Source organism: Tiliqua scincoides, chromosome 2 (assembly GCF_035046505.1).
Source record: "Tiliqua scincoides isolate rTilSci1 chromosome 2, rTilSci1.hap2, whole genome shotgun sequence".
In the NCBI taxonomy this organism is placed as follows: domain Eukaryota; kingdom Metazoa; phylum Chordata; class Lepidosauria; order Squamata; family Scincidae; genus Tiliqua; species Tiliqua scincoides.
The window spans coordinates 7,710,918-7,731,177 of NC_089822.1; the positions used below are offsets into that span (position 1 = coordinate 7,710,918).

The 20,260-nt window shown below is 43.6% G+C and overlaps 1 protein-coding gene across 2 annotated transcripts in view; it reads right to left on the reverse strand.

Moving 5' to 3' along the window:
* Positions 1 to 20,260, reverse strand: part of DYM (dymeclin) — a 218,900-nt gene that overhangs the window by 171,411 nt on the left and 27,229 nt on the right. For both annotated transcript variants that reach the window (XM_066615843.1, XM_066615842.1), the window contains exons 3-5: positions 12,212 to 12,264; positions 10,087 to 10,180; positions 7,349 to 7,482 (exon numbers count right to left, since the gene is read on the reverse strand). In XM_066615843.1, coding sequence (XP_066471940.1) covers positions 7,349 to 7,482; positions 10,087 to 10,180; positions 12,212 to 12,264 — 281 coding nt within the window. The remainder of the gene's footprint in view (positions 1 to 7,348; positions 7,483 to 10,086; positions 10,181 to 12,211; positions 12,265 to 20,260) is intronic.

The window sequence follows — 20,260 nt, forward strand, 5'->3', positions numbered from 1 at the left end:
ATGTGGTGAGTTTGGATGCTACTTGACGCTAAACCATGTCCTACACATGTCTCTGGTTCCTGCTCAAGAGTCTCAAGCCTCTGAGCCAAATTCAACAACAACAACAAATTAACAAAAAAGGGTGGTCACCAGCATGCCAATTTCAATTTTTAATAACTATTTCTCTAGCTGATTAAATCTTCCACTTAGCTTCTTTTTACCAAGGAAAGCATTCACTGCCTACTCTGCCAACCAGCTGATGTTGTTCTTTGAATTTATTCACCAGTACAGGCAGGGCATATTAAGCACTTCAGTATTTAACTGATCAAAATTTGACTCTACCAGTACTGATTTCTTTAGGGCAACACCACCCACCAAAGTATTAAAACACATTCTTATTATTTATTTATTTTAGAGATTTATATCCCACCTTTCTATCCACTCCAGGACACATCCACATCCAATTCTATCCACATCCACTAAGGACACTCAAGGCGGCTCACAATTAAAAACATAAAATATACATATATAAAGACATTAAAAACAATAAAATAATAAAAACCTGAATCCCAAATTAAAATCCATTCAAAAAGTGCCATGCCCCCTGGTGTGAGCATAAAAGGCCTCCCTGAATAAAAACGTCTTAAGCCCCCTCCGAAAGGACTCTAAAGAGGGAGCTGTTCTCAATTCCAGGGGGAGAGAATTCCACAAATGGGGAGCCACCACCAAAAAGGCCCTCTTTCTTGCCCCCATCCCCCTCACCTCCGCTAGCGACAGCACAGTCAGAAAGACCCCCTCTGATGACCTGAGAGGACAGGACGGATTATATGGAAAGAAGGGAATCCCTCAAATACCCTGGACCTGAGCCATATAGGGCTTTAAAAGTCAAAACTAGCACTCTGAATTCAGCCCAGAAACGAACTGGCAGCCAGTGTAGCCGCAGAAGCAGTGGCCCGACTGAGTTGAACCGACGAGCCCCAGCAACCACATAGGCCGTTGCGTTCTGCAGTAGTTGCAGTTTCCGGACTGTTCAGAGGCAGCCCCACGTATAGCGCATTGCAGTAATCTAATCTGGATGTCACTAGGGCATGGGTCACTGTGGCCAGGTCTGATGGATCCAGGTATGGTTGCAGCTGGCAAATCAGCCGAAGCTGAGCAAAGGCTCCCCTGGTCACCACCGCTACCTGGGAATCCAGGAGCAGCTGTGGATTCAGGATCACCCCCAGGCTGCAGACCTGCTCCTTCAGAGGAAATGCAACCCATTCAGAGCAGGACGATAGTCCAATAGCCAAATCTTGGACTTCTGGACCAGGAGAACCTCTGTCTTATGAGGATTTAATTTCAGTTTGTTCGCTCACATCCAGCTCCCAACAGCCTCCAGACAGCGGTCCAGAACTTTGACTGCCTCCTTGTGGAAAGGAGAGAAAGAGCTGGGTGTCATCAGCATACTGATAGCACCCTACCCCGAACCTCCGGATGACCTCTCCCAGTGGCTTCATGTAGATGTTGAACAGCATGGGGGACAGAATGGAACCTTGTGGCACCCTAAGAGATGCCTAAGAGGCCAGGATGCAGAACAAGCATCCCCCAGCACCACCTTCTGGGATCTGTCAGCCAGGAAGGAGTGGAACCACTGCAGGACAGTGCCTCCAAGCCCCAACTCAGCCAACTGACCCAGACGGACATCATGGTCGATGGTGTCGAAGGCCGCTGAGAGGTCCAGCAGGACTAACAGGGACGCACTCCCCCTGTCCATTCCCCGGCGCAGGTCATCTACCAATGCGACCAAGGCAGTCTCTGTCCCAGACCCCAGCCTGAAGCCAGACTGAAAAGGATCCAGATAATCAGCTTCATCCAGGACCCTCTGGAGTTGGGACGCCACCACCCGCTCAATCACCTTGCCCAGAAATGGAATATTTGAGACTGGCCGGAAGTTACTCAAATTAGTAGGATCCAGACAGGGTTTCTTCAGGAGAGGGCAAATCACCGTCTGCTTCAAGGTCAGTGGCAGTACCCCTTCCCTCAGAGAAGAATTCACCACCCTCCCTGTCCACTTGGCCAGCCCCTTCAGGCAGATCTAATTAGCCACGCCGGGAAAGGGTCGTGCGGGCAAAAAGATGGCCTCACACTCCGGAGAATCCTGTCCACATCCTCAGGTTCTACAAGCTAGAAAGAATCCCACAAGATAGGAAAGACAGATGCCCCAGGGATATCACTAGGTACTGCTAATGTGGTGTCCAAGTTATGCCGGATCTGATCGACTTTGTCCACAAAGTGCTTAGCAAATTTGGCACAGCGAGCTTCCGTGTGCTCTTCCCCATCAGTGGGGGGGGGGGGGTGAGATGGAGTAGACCACAAACCACATGGAAGAGCTCAGCCGGATGATTCTACGCGGACATGATGGTGGTGGAGAAGTAAGATCTTTTTGCTGCCACCACCGCCATAGAGTAGGCTCTAAGATGGGCTTTAGCCTCTCTGTGGTCAAACTTGGCACAAGTCTTCAGCCACCGTCGCTCTAGATGTCTGCCTCATCGCTTCATCATTCACAGCTCCCTAGAGAACCAAGGAGCTGCTCTTACTCTGTGGTTGGGCAAAGGTCACTCAGGAGCAATCTCATCCAGGGCCCTGGTCATCTCCCCATTCCAGAGATCAACCAGGGTGCCAGGTGAGTCGCCAGCTCTGGCAACAGGAAAGTCCCCCAGAGCCCTCAGGAATCCATCCGGAACCATCAGCCTCCAGGGGCGGACCATATAATGTGGCCCCCCACACTCCAAGAGGTTGTGATAAGCCTAAATTCCACCAGGAAATTATCTGTCCATGACAAAGGAGTTATCTTAAACTCTTCCACACCCAGATTACCATCAACCTGCCCAGCAGTAAACACCAGGTCCAACCTGCGCCCTGCATCATGTGTCGGAGCAGATATTCTCTGAGACAGACCCATGGTTGCCATGAAGTTCTGAGCTGCAGCTGTCCCGGGGGCCTCAGCATGGATGTTGAAGTCCCCCAGCACTAATAGGTGATGGCATTCCAACTCATTTTGAGTGAATAGATTTCACTTAACTTGGTTGAGCAAATGAACTCACTGATTTTTTTTTTCTTAAATGTGGAAGGATAGGTTCATTCTACCAGAAATGTGCCTCAAAATAAAAGAAGAAAACTAAGAATGGCTGCTTTCAGACCCCTGTGCTGCAGGAAATCTTTGTGAAAAACAGCGATGTACATACATGGCAATGCTGGATGCAAAGTTTAGCTTCCTGCATATCAGCAAAGCACATGAGAACCCTGGATTTTTTTTCCAAGTTGCATGCCAGACAGAAATGCACTGATCCAGAGATAACATGGTGCAGAATGAACAGGGGTTTCTTATCATCCTCTGTTCGCACAAAAAATGTACCTGCAGGGATTCTAGGAACCTGAATGATGTTGCCATTTATACCAGCAACAGCTACATACACCTTGAGCTACTTCAGAACATCTGTCCAAGCAACATGTTCATTTTGTCCAAGCTATCGACTGCTGTTTCACACACCTAACTGCCCATTAAGGTTTTTATAGGATTGTTCAGCCATTTCATTCTAAATGTTCTCATTCCCTTTCCTACAAAATTTACTGTCCTGTATTTTTTCGGGAAGGTTACATACTCTGCTGTCTGAAAAGTATGGACACATTTTAGCTTCTCTTCTTATCTACTGCTTCCTGAGCACTACCCATTTTGATTTTGACACATCTGTAGAGGCCCTTCTTCATATCAGCCCTCCAAATATCTTAAATTTCATCTGTGGTTCCTGTGGCTCTTGAAGTGGGAGGGGAGAATACTATATGTCTTCACATATAAATGTACATTTGTAGTTTGTTTTCAAAAGAATTAAAATTTAAGGGTATCACAGGCAGCAAGATATTGTAATCATAACTGCATGGAGGAAGTCTGGCTGCATCATGAAGAACAAAAATAAAGCAGGAATGCTGGAACCTGTATCTCAACTCTGACTTTGTCTTCTTGATAAGCCTCTGCTTTCAGTTTGAGAGACTCGCAGTCATATCATCAACGGGGATTCAAGAAACACATCTTGTGCTCATCTCTGTTAAATTGTTAAGAAATGAAATACAACGTGACTAGCACAGGCCCTGCCCAGCCCCATTCCAAGGTCTTTAGGGCAAGTAAAGACCTAAAGGAAAGGAAAGGAAAGATCCCAAGGTCTTTAGGGCAAGTTCACCAAGTCAGAGAGAGGCAGACCAGGGTTCCCTAAGCAATCTTTCCTTTAACATAAAAAATACAATCCAAACAGGGAAACTCGAGCGCAAACAATGGGTTACACTAACCTTCCTCGCCCTTGACTCAGGAACCTCAGTCATCTACATTCAGATGAAGGTCCTATAAGCATGAAAGGATGGGGACACAGCAAGGAAACTGTAACTTCTGGTTACCCACACAAGCTTATTTTAGCCCCATAATCTGCAGGGCCCTTTTGGGGAGCACTCCAGTCCATGAGAATCTCTCTGCCCTCCCTACTGGAAAGTCTTGCCCTCTGGGGGGGTCTAGATCAGGGGTGTCAAACATAAGGCCTGGGAACCGGATGCAGCCCGCGGAAGCTTTTTATACAGCCCTCAGGCTTTCAGCTGCTGAGTAGTGCTGAGGTGTTATTGCTGAAAGGGCAGCCCACATGAACATTGGACTCCCCCATATCTTGAAATATGATCAAGATTCAAGATTTTCTCTTTTGTTATTTGCAGCTAATGAGTTCCTAAGTGAAAAAACGTGTTTATTTTTGGTTATGACCTGTTTAATGACATCACTTCTTGCCTAATGACATAACTTCCGGCCCTCAGCAGGCTATGTGCTGTGCTATGCTATGTGGCCCTCTGTATGAAACGGGTTTGACACCCCTGGTCTAGATAGTTGGGCTCAGCCTGTTTTGAGGCTTCTGAAGACCACACTTTTTCTCCTTTCACCTTACCCTTCCTCTTTCAAGCCTGCCTGCTGCAGCCCCCCTGCAGCAGGGGTCAGCCCCCCTGCTGCACCAGCTGCAAGCGGATGGGTGCGTTTGGCACCTAACAGCTGGGCAGTGGAGGCAACCTGTGATGATGTCATTGCCAAACACCTCCACACAAGATCCGGGTGAGCTTCATGCAAGTAGGGACCACCTAGGTCAGTGGTTTTCAACCTTTTTTGTCTCCTGGCACACTGACAAGGGACTAAAAATGTCAAGGCACACCATCAGTTTTTTGACACTGGACATGGCACATCATGCTGTTGGTGGGGGACCCACATCCCTCAAAGGCCCTATTAATAAATGACCCTACCCCAAACTCCCACGGCACACTTGCAGACCATTTGCGGCACACCACTGTGCCACGGCACAGTGGTTGAAAATAGCTGACCTAGGTAGGGGCATGAGGACCACTACAACAATTACTTTACAAAAATTACAACCACTACAACATCTCCTTTACAAAAACACTCTTAAGTATTGCCTCAAGCCATAAGGCAGGCCAAAAGATGGCACAAAGAATCTGGTACAGTAGACACAAATCTTTGCACTTGTCTTTGACACAATGATCTGAATCTAATAAACAAAACATGAAAGAATCACAGGTGCTACCAGTGCCAAGAAAAAGCCATTGAGAAAGTCAAGTACTCCCCAGTTTCTTCACATCACTAGACCTGAGCCAAGTTCCTTGTCTTTTCCCTCACAAAAAGATAAAGAGTTGAGGCAAGTAGGGAGTTTGCGTGTGCGGAGTATGAAGGCTCACACAAAAGCTAGAAACAAGGGCATCCCCAAATTCTGTCGACACTGGATCATGTAGCACTATGGGGGGAAAAGGTTCATCTGAAGTCATATCCAAAACCTTGATCACCCCATCTCATGAGCCTCTCCTGCAAGCTCCTCTGCATCACATGCTCCATGTGACAAGTGGGCAAACAGCCCCTGCTACCCATGAATACCATACTTTATTTTTTACAAAACAAATCCTTGGAGTTTATGGAACACTCAAGTAAGGCATGACTATAAAGCTTCCTTTGGCAGCAGCTGTAAAACACAAGATGCCAGCCACGCCGCTCTTCACCTAAAAGCATCTGTTCTATAGGTTCCTTTTGGCATGCACCTGCCCTCTTTCTGCTCATGGCATATAGTAGTTTCCAAGGGATTGGTTTTGGCTGGTGTAGCAAGGAGCTGGAATGGACCACAATGGGAAGCCCAAAGAACAGCTAATTTGAAAGCACTGACTTCAGTGAAATTAGCAACCAGTAGATCATTTCATTCTTCTACTACCCTCACCTGTTTGAATTGTTAAAAATAACCTAGCTCTAACTGGCCAACAGATGCTGTGCTTTCCAGATTGTAAAAATTCCTTAATAATTAATAGCGCAATCCTATGTACGAGTTCATATGTTCAGTATGTTCAGTATGTTCAGTATGCTCGTATGTTCAGTGGGACTTCCTCCCAGGGAAGTGTGCATAGGATTGCTGCCTAAGTAAAACTGCAGCTATCTAAGCAACCAAAATGCTTCCATCTCATACTAATGAACACACACAACAGAATGATGTGGATGAGTCCTGGTAAAATGAACTGTACCACTTCATACTATAGCTGCAGAATCAAAATTTTGAACACTCATGTAAGAGAGTGTGTATTTTCAAGATATGTATCTTGAAAATGGACAATCAGCAAAACAGGGAGTGAACATTTCTCCCCAAAGTGCAAGGTGTTTTGTTTTGTTATCTACAGGGACTTGTTTTTGGGAGGGAGCATTAAAAAATAGCATTCCCCACTTACAGACTGAAGTGGTAGACTTCACTCTACCATCTCAGGAATCTACCACTTGAGCAGATCAGGCCTTGTTCATGTCATGACTTGGTAATAAGTAAAGACGGGCCTGTGCACAATTTTGCTATTACAGCAAGATTTGGAGCCAGGTAACTCTCTTTGAATTTTGGAGGTGGCCAAGAGCCTTTACAAGAAAGCAGAGCCCAGTTACATCAACAGGGGTGGGGGGGAGTGATTACTCAGTTTATTAAAAATGTGGCTTTAGTGGACATGCTGTGGCATCAAAATCCAGATCAATCAGAATATTATCAGCAATTTTCCTTTGGTCTGCCAGGACACACACGTGGCCCCGGAAGCAGCCTTAAAGCACATTCTGGGCAGGTGCGTGTGAACATGTGCACACACAAAGACACACTGTTATCAGTCACCAGACTGGTGAAAAAAAATAAAAATAATCTATTTGCAGGGAAATAGTATATAAAAACCTACACAAGTTCATGGCTGTAAACCTAATCTTTTATTTTCTGGCTAAAAGTGTAACATAAAATGTGTGCGTCTCATTAGAAACTGGGTCTCATTAGAACCGTTAAATATTTACCATAAGAGCCTGGTGTTCTCTCCTCATAGGTAAAATGAAGTTGCAGCTCCTCTTCTGCCATCTGACAGATCAACACTTTGAGCAAGCAGCAAATAATAAACAGGGCATTGTGAGCCTGCCAGATAAAGAGGTGGCTAGAAGAGAAACAGAAGCATCAGAGGCACATTATATACCCAATAAATAGACAGCATTTGCTGCATCAAACAGTGTACTTGCCAGTCACCTTAAATGAGCTAAACAAAGCTCTTGGGTAAATCAAAAATGCCGCACACAAAATTTTTAAAAAAGGAAGATATCAATATAAAGCTTTTAATTTTAAAAAGGCTTTGACTTTATCTGAAGAACAACAGAATAACATTACAGGGAAGGGCTCATATACCTCAGCAGCGAAGTACATGTTTTAAATACAAAAAGCTCCAGGTCCTCTCCTTGGCATCTCCAGTTAAAGGGATATTAAGAAGCAGAGCAAGGAAAGATTCTCCTTCCAAGACACTGGAGAGCAACTGCCAGTCAGAGTAGAAATATTGGGCTAGAGGTGTCACTGGTCTGACCCAGCATAAGGCACCTTCAAACAATGTTCAAACATCACTAACCATCACCATGTTAATGTAAGGAACAGGAGTACAGGGAATTATTAAGATAGCTTTGTATGCTGTTTCTGTTGCAAGCAGATTCTTTGGTGTATTCATCCCTAAAACAACTAGGGACACTTCTTCCCTTTCCCAGAACCTTCCCAGATGGAGTAAGAAGAGAATACAACTTCTACTCCAGTTATGCCAACGAACTGCCAGAATATGGCCCTTTTCAGTAAAGCAAAAATAAAGTCCCTCTTTATTAGGAGGAAAACAGAGAAAGTAGAATTTCATGTTTTCTATCCGGTTTTAATGCAGAGTATTCTTGAGATAATGCGCTGGATTTAAAACAAATTGAGGTTTAACTGCAAAGCTTTGTCAAGCTGGTTTGTAAATACTCCTAAAAATAATCATTAAGCTGAAAAACAAATGTTTATTTTGCAAACTAGACAGCTGGTAGCACATCATCAAAAGTGATTGCTACATTCTAAATGAAATACACACATAAAACAATTGCTAAATCCTTATCTTAAAACATTTATGCTCCAAGGAATTATTTAGTCACAGACTACAAAATGAAGTCCTTGGATGTCATTTTAATTGTCTCCCTTTCCCACCGTCAGCATATAATGAGACAGCATTGCACTGCATAAGAGACATGCCAGAGATTAACATAAAGTTTTGTATGCAACTATTCATTGTGTAACTGAGAACCAACAGCAAGTCTATTAAGATGCTGCTGTTTTTCAACATTGTACCTCATTTTGTAGTTTTGAAATGTTCAAGATCTATTACTTAAAATAAGTTATCTGATTAAAGATATTTAGGAGACAGGACTTCACATACTGATTAAAATCTCAACCCTGAAAGTACCTGTGTAGGCATAACTTCAGATTCTGCTGATATTAACATGCATGCAATATTTGTAGAAAAGTGTGGGACTCAAGTGGGCATCCTGTATTCAGCTGGCCATTTACTTTCTATAATCTGCCGCCAGTCAGCTGCCATGACAAGCTGACTGTCTTCTTGGGCTCCGCTAGCAGCCAGCCACCACCAGAAACAAAAAGCAAGTGTCATGGGCTAATTGTATGGTGCAAGTTTGTTCCTGAGTATTTAAATTTCTTTATCCTCTCTCCCCCTGCCATTTATTCTTTTGTAATTTAATTTGATTTAACATTATTTTTGCGAGTCACTTTGAAAAAGGCAAGACGTAATTTAAAAAATAAAATATTGTCTGACCTTTGCTGTTGTTATTTGACACAATACAGACTAGCCCATTCAGTCTGCTGATGGGAGGCCAACAGTAAGCAGGACTCTTGGTCATAAATGAAGGAGCCCTGGCAGAATTTTGTACCAATTCCACAGCACGCTTGAGGCAGGCTTCTCTGAGGTTATGGGAGGTAGGAATTGCTCTCTGAGTACTTTCCACATATTTTTGTGTGTACCTTGATTGGGCCAAAGAGTGATGCTGAGAGATGTCCCCAATTATTTACTTTTTTATTTAAAAAACAAACAAGAGCCACCAGGGCATCGTACTACAAATATTTCAAATCAGATAATATAACTAGCGCCATCAAGTAATAAAATATTTAGGCAGATCTGAAAAAGAACATCATACCTAAAACATGAATAATGTCAGGCACTTTGAAAAGGCAACTTCATAAGCAGAAGGTTGGTTGAAATGAAAAAAGCATCTATTTAAAGCCTTTATTAAAGCCTATATTTAAAACCACAAGAGAGGAAGCCATTCATATTTTCACAAGAGTTTCTTCTTCAAAAAAAATCTATCCATCAGGAATCTTAGGAGACTATGGCTCTGCACTATTATAGATAAGGATGAGAACTTTTAACTAGTTCATCTGAGTTTGTTTTAGATTTGCCCAGACCTGATTAGGTCTTGCTTGACTTTGCTAGGCCTACTGTTTGAGATGCTTCAAAACACACAGCCTAAAATATTTACAGGAAACTCAATACCACAGTTTCCAAGATTGATCTAAAATGTTCATAAGTCAACCATGCACATAGTTATACACCTGGACAAGTAGCTTTCCAGCTCAAGCGATCCACCTGCCCTGAGACAGACAAGTGAGCCAACTCACCAATATTCCTGGATTTAAAAATCAGGAAAACCTAACACGAACAAACCTATAAACATGCTGCACTTACTTTTGACATTCTGCTGAAATTTTTAATTCTTTGGTTCTGGAAAGAAATACTTTGATGAGTGCTGCAAGGTTTCCTGTTCGGGGATTGTTCTCCACTAGAAGAAAGCATTGAATAGGTTACACAGCGTTTCAGAATAGGTACCTTGCATTTTAAATTTAAAACCGGAAAATTGCAATTCTTCACACTCTTGATTAAGATAAGCCCAACTGAACACAAGGATACTTATTTCCTAGTAAATGTGCTTAAGGCTGGGTTGAAAAAAGGACAAATTCAAATATCTGACAGGTTGGAACATAGGCAGCGAACACAGGATTTTTTTGGCAGCCTTATTGAAGAACTCATACAATGTGGTTATGATGACTCGCATGGGCAAGAGGGGTCTCCCAAGAGAGAGCAAGCCGATCCAGGGAAGTAGCGCCTAGTTGTTAGTGTACGCTCCCTTTCCTCCTTCCCATGTTCCCTTTGTTGGGGAAAGTGGAACGGAGAAAAGCCTCGGAGGAATATTTGCTGCCACCAGCCCAGACTATAAGATCCGATGGAGGGGCCATCTGGGCAAAAAAATTCCTCCCAGGGGAACATGAAACCTCAGGGATTTCTGTTAAAATCCCCTCATACAGTAGCATCTGGAGAGCCAAGAGACATGGCAAACCGCTGAACTTCCCTGTAACCCAGGACTAGGCAGACTGAACATACAGCTCTTCAGTCTATCCAGATACTGTCACTGCTGTGGCCCTGGCTGAGTGAAGCAGTGTACCTTGGTTTACAGAACTCACAGATGAATGAGGTTTTAAGAATTCGCATCCTGTCCTCTCTGCTACTGTAGAATGCTCCCCAAGGTGCTTTGCCTTCCCTTAAAAGTGTGGACATATCAAACAAAGGCAGGTCTACCAGAAGGTCTTCTATTAGTCTTTAACCAAAATTGGTTTTATTTCTGCTAACTGTGATTTTACTATGATTACTTGCTAAGCTATTTTATTGTATTTATTCTTCTAAATATATTTTTATCATTTTTAGTTCTCTACAATGTCCTGAGAGTTGTGTCTGAAGAGCAGTTTAGACATTTCTTAATAACCAACCTATGGAATTCTAAATTGCAGCCTATCTCACATCTATATCTGCCACCATATTGCCGTATAAAACAATGGCAACAACAGCTACGGTGGGATGGAATGTGATGTTGCAGATCATAAAGAACCATCTCTGAAAACAGAATGCCCTTGTTTTGCCCCCTTTCTCTATTAATACCGTATGTAGAAGCACTTACTCTGCACAGTGAAATCACAATGCTGTGAGCTTTTCCCACCCCTTTCAGGGTTGGCCAATGATGTGGGCAAGGCACAGTCGCATCATGACATCACAACTTGAGTCCAAAAAGAGAACTCAAGATGGATTTGCCATTTTTGGTGGCAGCCCTATGCCTCTCATAATGACCAGTTTCGTCCTCAACGGTCTTAATAAAAGATTAGACAAATTCATGGGGGATAAGTCTGTCAACAGCTATTAAGCATGACAGCTAAACAGAACCAGCACCATATGCCTGATCAACAACTCTGTGGAACTATGTGATAGGACAGAACTGCCAAAATATTTTTTTAATGTACACCTCCTTATTCAGAGGCAGTGTGACTTGATCCGATAAAGCAAGACAATTCTTATGGGCAGGTTTAAATTCAAAATACATTTTAGAAAAGTTCAAAATTGAGAATTAAAAAAATTAAAGCATCTAAGAGATTCCAGATGCCTTTTCATACTCCATCTCTGCTTTTACCTCCTACACATATTCCTCTTTGAACAAATATTTCAAAAAACCTTTTTCAAAAAGATGAAAAACAACAACCTGTTCTACTACAACTTAATATACTGTGCCCAAGCCACTTCCTGTGGCAGCCTGCAAAATAAAGCACAAATCTGTGAAAACTTTATGTTCAAACAGCACATGCGGATACAATATGTGTACACCGAGCTCTATGAGCAAAGTGGCTTTCAAAATCTCACGCACAGAGCACAGATGGGAAATATTAAATACACCACAGATACAAAGGTTTATAGAGCAGTGTGATTTACTAGGAAAACTGACAATATGAAGAACACAGAAATAAATGCCAACATCAAAATAGCCTCCTACCTAAAGATTTGCAGACTGAGATAGCAGCTTCTTCCAAAAGTTTTAACTCGGCACTGGAGAACAAAAGAAAGCAATTGATTATAACCAACACTCTGAACTTGCGGAAGCCAGTCGTTAATAAGGAAAGTATGGGGTACTGTTTTGTTTTGTTTTAAAGAAAAGCAATAAATATCTGTAAGCTAAAACCACACAGCACCACTTTTACTCCAGCTACTAGAATGCAACACATATAGAACGATGCTTCAAGTCAAAATTTCCCTAACAGCTCAATTTTTGTCATTCACTCAATTATACAGTGGGCCCTTGGTATCTATGGGAAATCTGTACCAGGATCCCTAGGATACTGATTGCTGTGGATAATCAAATCTGTGGTTGGCCCTCACAGGATCTCCTGGACATGACCAGGAGGATTTATGAGGTGAGGACCTCCCAAAAGTGACAGGAAGAAGCTTCTAGTCACATCTGAGAGGTCTCTGATCCCCTCCAGGCATAGGATCAGCACCCATGTTGAGTTAGATCCATGGGTGCAAAACCCGCAGATAAGGAGGACCCATTATAATAGCACTGTAACACACAATATACCATTGTTTACAGATGTTAGCACGTTCCAGGACTGTGTTGTTTGGAACTTTGTCCTGCCAGGTGATGCCGAGGATGCGTCGGAGGCAGCGCATGTGGAAAGCGCTCAGTTTCCTCTCCTGTTGTGAGCGAAGAGTCCATGACTCGCTGCAGTACAGAAGTGTACTCAGGACGCAAGCTCTGTAGACCTGGATCTTGGTATGTTCCGTCAGCTTCTTGTTGGACCAGACTCTCTTCGTGAGTCTGGAAAACGTGGTAGCTGCTTTACCGATGCGCTTGTTTAGCTCGGCATCGAGAGAAAGAGTGTTGGAGATCGTTGAGCCAAGGTACACAAAGTCATGGACAACCTCCAGTTCATGCTCAGAGATTGTAATGCAGGGAGGTGAGTCCACATCCTGAACCATGACCTGTGTTTTCTTCAGGCTGATTGTCAGTCCAAAATCTTGGCAGGCCTTGCTAAAACGATCCATGAGCTGCTGGAGATCTTTGGCAGAGTGGGTAGTGACAGCTGCATCGTCGGCAAAGAGGAAGTCACGCAGACATTTCAGCTGGACTTTGGATTTTGCTCTCAGTCTGGAGAGGTTGAAGAGCTTTCCGTCTGATCTGGTCCGGAGATAGATGCCTTCTGTTGCAGTTCCAAAGGCCTGCTTCAGCAGGACAGTGAAGAAAATCCCAAACAAGGTTGGTGCAAGAACACAGCCCTGCTTCACTCTGCTTCGGATGTCAAAAGGGTCTGATGTGGAGCCATCGAAGACAACAGTGCCCTTCATGTCCTTGTGGAAAGATCTGATGATGCTGAGGAGCCTGGGTGGACATCCGATCTTGGGGAGAATCTTGAAGAGGCCGTCTCTGCTGACCAGGTCGAAAGCCTTTGTGAGATCTATGAAGGCTATAAAGAGTGGCTGTCGTTGTTCCCTGCATTTCTCCTGCAGTTGTCTAAGGGAGAATACCATATCAGTGGTGGACCTGTTGGCTCGGAATCCACACTGCGATTCTGGATAGACGCTCTCTGCAAGTACCTGGAGCCTCTTTAGTGCAACTCGGGCAAACAGCTTTCCTACAACGCTAAGGAGAGAGATGCCGCGGTAGTTGTTGCAGTCACCCCTGTCATATTCACTGCTGAAACAGAGATGCCTGCGTTGGCTTGGTCATGTCGTGAGAATGGATGATGGCCGGATCCCAAAGGATCTCCTCTATGGAGAACTCATGCAAGGAAAGCGCCCTACAGGTAGACCACAGCTGCGATACAAGGACATCTGCAAGAGGGATCTGAAGGCCTTAGGGATGGACCTCAACAAGTAGGAAACCCTGGCCTCTGAGTGGCCCGCTTGGAGGCAGGCTGTGCAGCATGGTCTTTCCCAGTTTGAAGAGACACTTTGCCGACAGTCTGAGGCTAAGAGGCAAAGAAGGAAGGCCCATAGCCAGGGAGACAGACCAGGGACAGACTGCACTTGCTCCCGGTGTGGAAGGGATTGTCACTCCCGGATTGGCCTTTTCAGCCACACTAGACGCTGTGCCAGAACCACCTTTCAGAGCGCGATACCATAGTCTTTCGAGACTGAAGGTTGCCAATACAATAAATACAGATGTTAGATAAGTAGATTAAGGAAAGTTTTCAAAGGGGTTTACCAAAAAAAAAACAACAAGAATGAGATGGTATTTTTAAATTGACACTTTTTTGAGATACGCACTGATTTTCAAGAACATAACACTCCAGGTGAAACAAGAGGTGTCTGTACATCTTTAATTGTATCTGCACATGTCTTTACATCTACCAACCTGAAAATAACACATCACTTCAAACTGAAGACATAAAATTTAACATTCAATAACTGTAAAGAACAGTTGCAGAAACATAAGCTTTTCAGCAGACATCCACATATTTTGGGCAGCCTTATTTGTTATTCGCTGTGGTAACCTGGACCTCACCTTGCCCCACAAGGCAGAAAGTTACTCAGAAGCAGTAAAAAAAATTCTTAATTCTGGGTGAAACCCCACAAGAGCAAGACTCAAACTTGCAGAAGCGAAGGGACCACTCATGCACTTTGTACCAGGCTTTATGTTTAGAAGACGTAAGAATTTTTTCTATTGCTTTTCGTAATGTCTGCAAAAAAACTCAGCATGAAGTGTCTCTACATTTGCCAGAGGACTCAGAGAAGGGCTGTAGTCTTATTGTTCCATCCAGTAGAGAAAGATTCCCTTTCCCTCCGAGTTGTCTGAAGTACACAGAGGATACAGGAGCGGACAGGGGTGTGCCTCATGTTTTACAGTTGCTAATGAGAATCTGGCATGCCTTCTCCATTCATCCCAAAGTTGTGCACCATGTTTTTCTCCAGCATGTCATTCATTGCCCATTGTTTAGTTTACCATCCCATATTTTTTAACAGGTCTCCTGTGGCCAATAGGTTGCAGGCAGTAGTCCCAAGCAGAAATCTTGGCTGTGGCAAGAGCTGCAAGGGAAGCAGGGAACAGAGTGCCACTGGCTATACACAGTAATGTGTATATTTTGTGCTTTAAAAACAACCAAAATGCTGCACCAAGAAAAGCTGAATTTGCATATATTTGCATCACATAATCTGCTTCTTTGGGAATTACAACAAAGAAAAGAACAGCATGCACCCACTGAACTCAGCCACATTGCTTGCTTCCCAAGTTAAGGGGAAGCTATTTGCCATCCACTTAGTGCAGTGTTATTCAAACTGTGCGGCTCAGCTCTTTAGGGAGGCGCCAGGAACTCAAAAAGGAGGTGCTGGATGTCCTCTTGAAGGGATACAGTCACACCCCTGGGCAGAATACAAGCTGTCTTCTGTGCTTTTTTTTAAAGCAGAAGAAAAGGGAGTTGCTCAGCTTCAAGAGTGGCTTTTAGAGTGGCGAGAGTGTTTTAAAACTTATTTATTAATCTTGTTGTTTGACTGAAGAGGAGAGGCTGCATTTTTAAAGTGATGACTCTTGCTATTTGAAGGGAATACTTATCAGCCATTGATGAAGTGATTGCCAGCCCAATCCTATCCACACTTTCCTGGGAGTAAGCCTCATTGACTCTAATGGGACTTACTTCTGAGTAGACATGCATAGGCTTTAGCTGTGCATCTCCTAATAAAGGATACAAATTTACAAAGGATACAGGATACAGCTTCCTAACCAAACCCTTATCAGCTCTGACATATTTTCATGGTCTATTTTTGTTTTCCCCACCAGCTGCTGGAAAAATTTAATTTCATTAAATTAATAAAGGGTTCAATCCTATCCAGGGAGAATGGGAGAAATGACTGGTTGGATTGGGGTCCACAGGGGTGTGTGTGTGTAATGTTGGTCAGACTGGTTGTTCACAAAGTTCATTTGATAAAACAATTCTATTGGTATGCTTTCAAAGTTTAAAAAAATGAGTTCTCCTGGACCAGACAAAATCTACCTACTCCAGTATCCTGTCTCCAACAGTGATCAGCAGCTGATCATTTATAAAGCATGTATATTGCTGTGTATTAATAATATATTTTTAAGATCTGCATTTAATTAATGATATGATTAATATAATTAATATTAATATAGTTAATATATATATTTAATATTTAATATTATATTATAATAAATATAATATAATATTATATTTAATATATTTAATATTTCTGGCCACTTCCTGTTTAATGATGTCACTTCCAGCCCTCAGAAACATGATGGGGAGTCATGGCCAACAGCCACAGGGGTCAAGGGAGCTACTGGCTGGAAAAGTTTGAGTACCACTGACTTAGTGAAATCAAACCACTGCAGAAGGAAAGATTGCACTTACTGCAAAAATCTGCTCAAGAGCCATGTTGAAATTCAAGCATCTACTCATGCAATGATGTTTTTGAACATTCCTAGTCCACCTGCTTATCAGATAATTGTACAATCAACCCACTTGTTTTCCATAGGATTCCTCAATTGTAACAAGTATTCAAAGAGTATGCTGAACTTAAACCTCCCCAAAGTATCAAAATATAAGCCAAATTCATTTCAGGAAGGTCTAGCTCTCTCATTCACCTTCAAGACACATTTTTATTTAAGCTAATGTATTATCCTGCCCTTAAAATCACATGTATTCTTAGGGTGGCTTACAAATGGAACTTCAAAATTCAAAACCATAAAAGGCAGTATAATGAGATAATGGGAATGAAATTTAACAAATGGCTCTTTCCTGGTGCCATGCTCCAAGGAAGTCCTGAGCTGTACAAAGCAAGAACAGACTAGTAAATAGCAAACTGCACAGTGGAATAGCAATATTACAGATATTACTCACTACTGCTCACCCACAGAGCAGAACTACATGCTACAAGCCAGGTGGCGCTAGGCAGTCACACTACTGCTAAGTCGCTCCTGGAAATGCCCACCACCAGCCATTTCTAAAATGGTTGGTTTTCCTCCTAACCAGGGTCCCAGATCAGAACCCTATCTGTGAGGAGAAAGGGCCAAGGAGTGGGGGCAGATAATCTGTAAACCCAAAAAGGGTTACATCCCTTCCACCTTCAATCCTCCCCCAGCAAATCACACAAACCCTGCTGCACCTGACACAACAAACAGCATTTGTGTTCATCAGCAGACACACATTTTCCTAAGCAAGCTATTGCCTGTAGAACACAGATTCAAAAACTGGTGGGTCATGACCCACCAGGGGAACTGGAAGCAGGGTATTCCCCCTTCAGGGGAGTGGCCCTGCAGGGATGGCAGCGATGGCACTGCAGCAATCACCCACTGCCGCAACCAAGGGGCTTTTACACTTACCAGGGGCAATGCTGGCCTTCAGCAGAGAGCAGGGGGCTCGAAGCTCCCGCTGCAGGCTTCCCCGCTGCTCTAAACAGCTCTTATCTCTAATTCGAACCCACTTCCAGTTTCAGACTGATCTTCAATTATAAGCAAAGAGGGGAGCACTCCAAATCACCAAGCACCATTCATAAGCACCAAGTAGGAGGGGAAAAGTTATTTCAAGCTGGAGCAGCTTGCCCTCTTTTTCCCCCTTCCGTTTCACTTGGGAACAAGTCAGAAAAGGGTCGCAACACCCGGTGGAGTGGCAAGCTGGAGACAGTGGCCAAAGGCAAAACTCCATGTGAGCATTTTGAGTCATTCATGGTTCAGCTGCTCCACACTAGAATGCACTTTTAGTTCTGAAAATGCTTTCTGACTGAGCACAGCAGATACCACTACTGCTGTAGTTACAGGGGTGTCTGATCATGCAAACACAGGGCACTGTACACCAGAAGCATAACCTGATTCTCCCAAAAGTATCACACACACACAAAGAAACAGAACATGGAGGAATATGAATACAAAGCTAAGAAATCTAAAGAAGCCTATCGATTACACACAAGAAGCGTTAAAGCTTCATCTCCTAGGTGGTCTGCTTTCTCAACCCAAGAAACAGACAGCTATAATTAAAAACAAATGGTTTTTTAAAAACTTTATTCATTTTACTACAATGCACATTACAATTCCCGATCTGAAATGGGACTTCTCCAATTTCCCCCACATTTTAAAGCAGTCCAGTTGGCTGCTTATCATCAAGATGTATTCCTTCTCAATGGAGGATGTTTTTCGGTTGCAGATCCACTAACAAGCTTTGGGTGCTGTGCCTTTTGAGAAATAAGCTCTCCCCATCCTCCTCTCGCACACTACTGTACAAGAAAAGGATGGAGCCAGTCTAGACTCTATGAGGTGGCAGGTTTGGGGATGTGCCCCTCACCAACTCATCCTCTCTTCCGATTCTTCCTCTTCTTCCTTCTGCCTGACACAAAGTTCCCAATTGGTGTCATGGGAGGCTGCCTGCAGGGCCCACAGTGGTTAATACGTGTTTAAAAATGCATGCCACTCTATAGTCCACATCTCTACCTTATTCTATTGTTTCTTTAGGGAGAGAATCCCCCAGTTTAAGTCCAATGAAGAGCACGTGCGTACATATGGTTCCCATTAACTCCTATTTACACTACAGTTGGCCCTTGGTATCGTGGGGGGGGGCAATGTTCCGCAGATGCCGAAATCCATGGACTGCAGATCTGGGCACTCACCTCACTTCAGGACACTTCCAGTCACATCTGGAGGTGTTTTGAGGCCCTCCGAAAGGCTCCTGAATGTGACCAGAAGGTGCTTTAAGTTGCATCCAGGAGCTCAGGTGGGGCCCTCCATGGCAGGTTTGGAACTCATGGTTGGTCAAATCTACGTGTTCCGAACCAGTGTATTAAAATAGCCCACGTGTAATTCTTATGGAAAATTCATCTTAATTTTCTTAAGTTGCTTCACTATACACACAAGCTTTCTGGTACCCAACTCCAACTTATAAAGGTAAACCCCTATACTGGAAATTAGAGAAATTACAATTTCATATCTACCTTGTTGATCTGATACAGACATAACACCTCAACAATATTTAAAAAATAAGAAGTGGGTTATAGGCTTGTGGCTGTCCTCTTATCTCTGGCACAGTGTTCCCCTCTCTTAGGCATGGTTTAGCATTACAACTTCACCAATGTTAACCATGATTAACACTTATCAGAGTTCTTAGTCAGGGCTTGCAAACCTGTTTCAGATTTAGGGCCCTCACCCCAAGAAGTGATTGTATCTCTGTTTCTATGACCATCAGAAGCAGAACTGGTGCCAGGTTGCACTGGGCTCTTGAGGGGGAAAAGCCCTTTCTGGGCATGCAAAGCACATGCACTCCTTCTCTGCCCTCCATCATCAGCATACCTGCCTGGATTTCAGTCAACAATTCAAACTAGCAAGTGAACAGGTGGGCACTCATCCAATGGACCCTCTGCATTCAAAGATTCCCTGAGAACAACCTGATTGGCTAGGACTGGAGGAAGCAGGGAGAATCTCTGCATGTCTTGTGTATTACTCTATCACCGCCCACTATAAAGTGGGTTTCAGGGATAAGCTGTGTAGGCCTTCATCTAAAATGCAACCTAGCCTATGCCAACACCAACATAGGTGACACCACTCGTGCTCTGAAAAAAGGGTGGGTAAACCTCGATCAAGGGGTCATTTGCGACTCTTAGGGTCCCCCAATCTAGTCCACAGGGAGCCCCTAGTCTCCAATGAGCCTCTGGCCCATTGGAGACTGTTGGAGCCAGTGCTGGCCTGCGACTGCTGGTCATAACCACCAGACACGAGCTGCGGGCCAAGTTAGATCAAGGCCTTTTATAGCCTCCATGTGTCTTCTGCTTTTCTTTGGGCATTATTTAATCCCCCCCCCCATTGCCTCTGAACAACTTATGCTGCCGTGCATTTCTGGCTTGGTCTATACGTTTTCACACAAGAGGTACATGGCAAACAGTTCATAGTTCTTATGTGGTTCTATGTGCCTATATTATAGTCCTCATGTGTATTATAAATAAGTTCAGTAAAATTCATTCACTCTTACAAGTCTTCTCTAATGTCTTCATTTATGTAAATTTATTCAAATTTGAAATGCCAAAGAGATGATGTGGCCCTCCTGCCAAAACG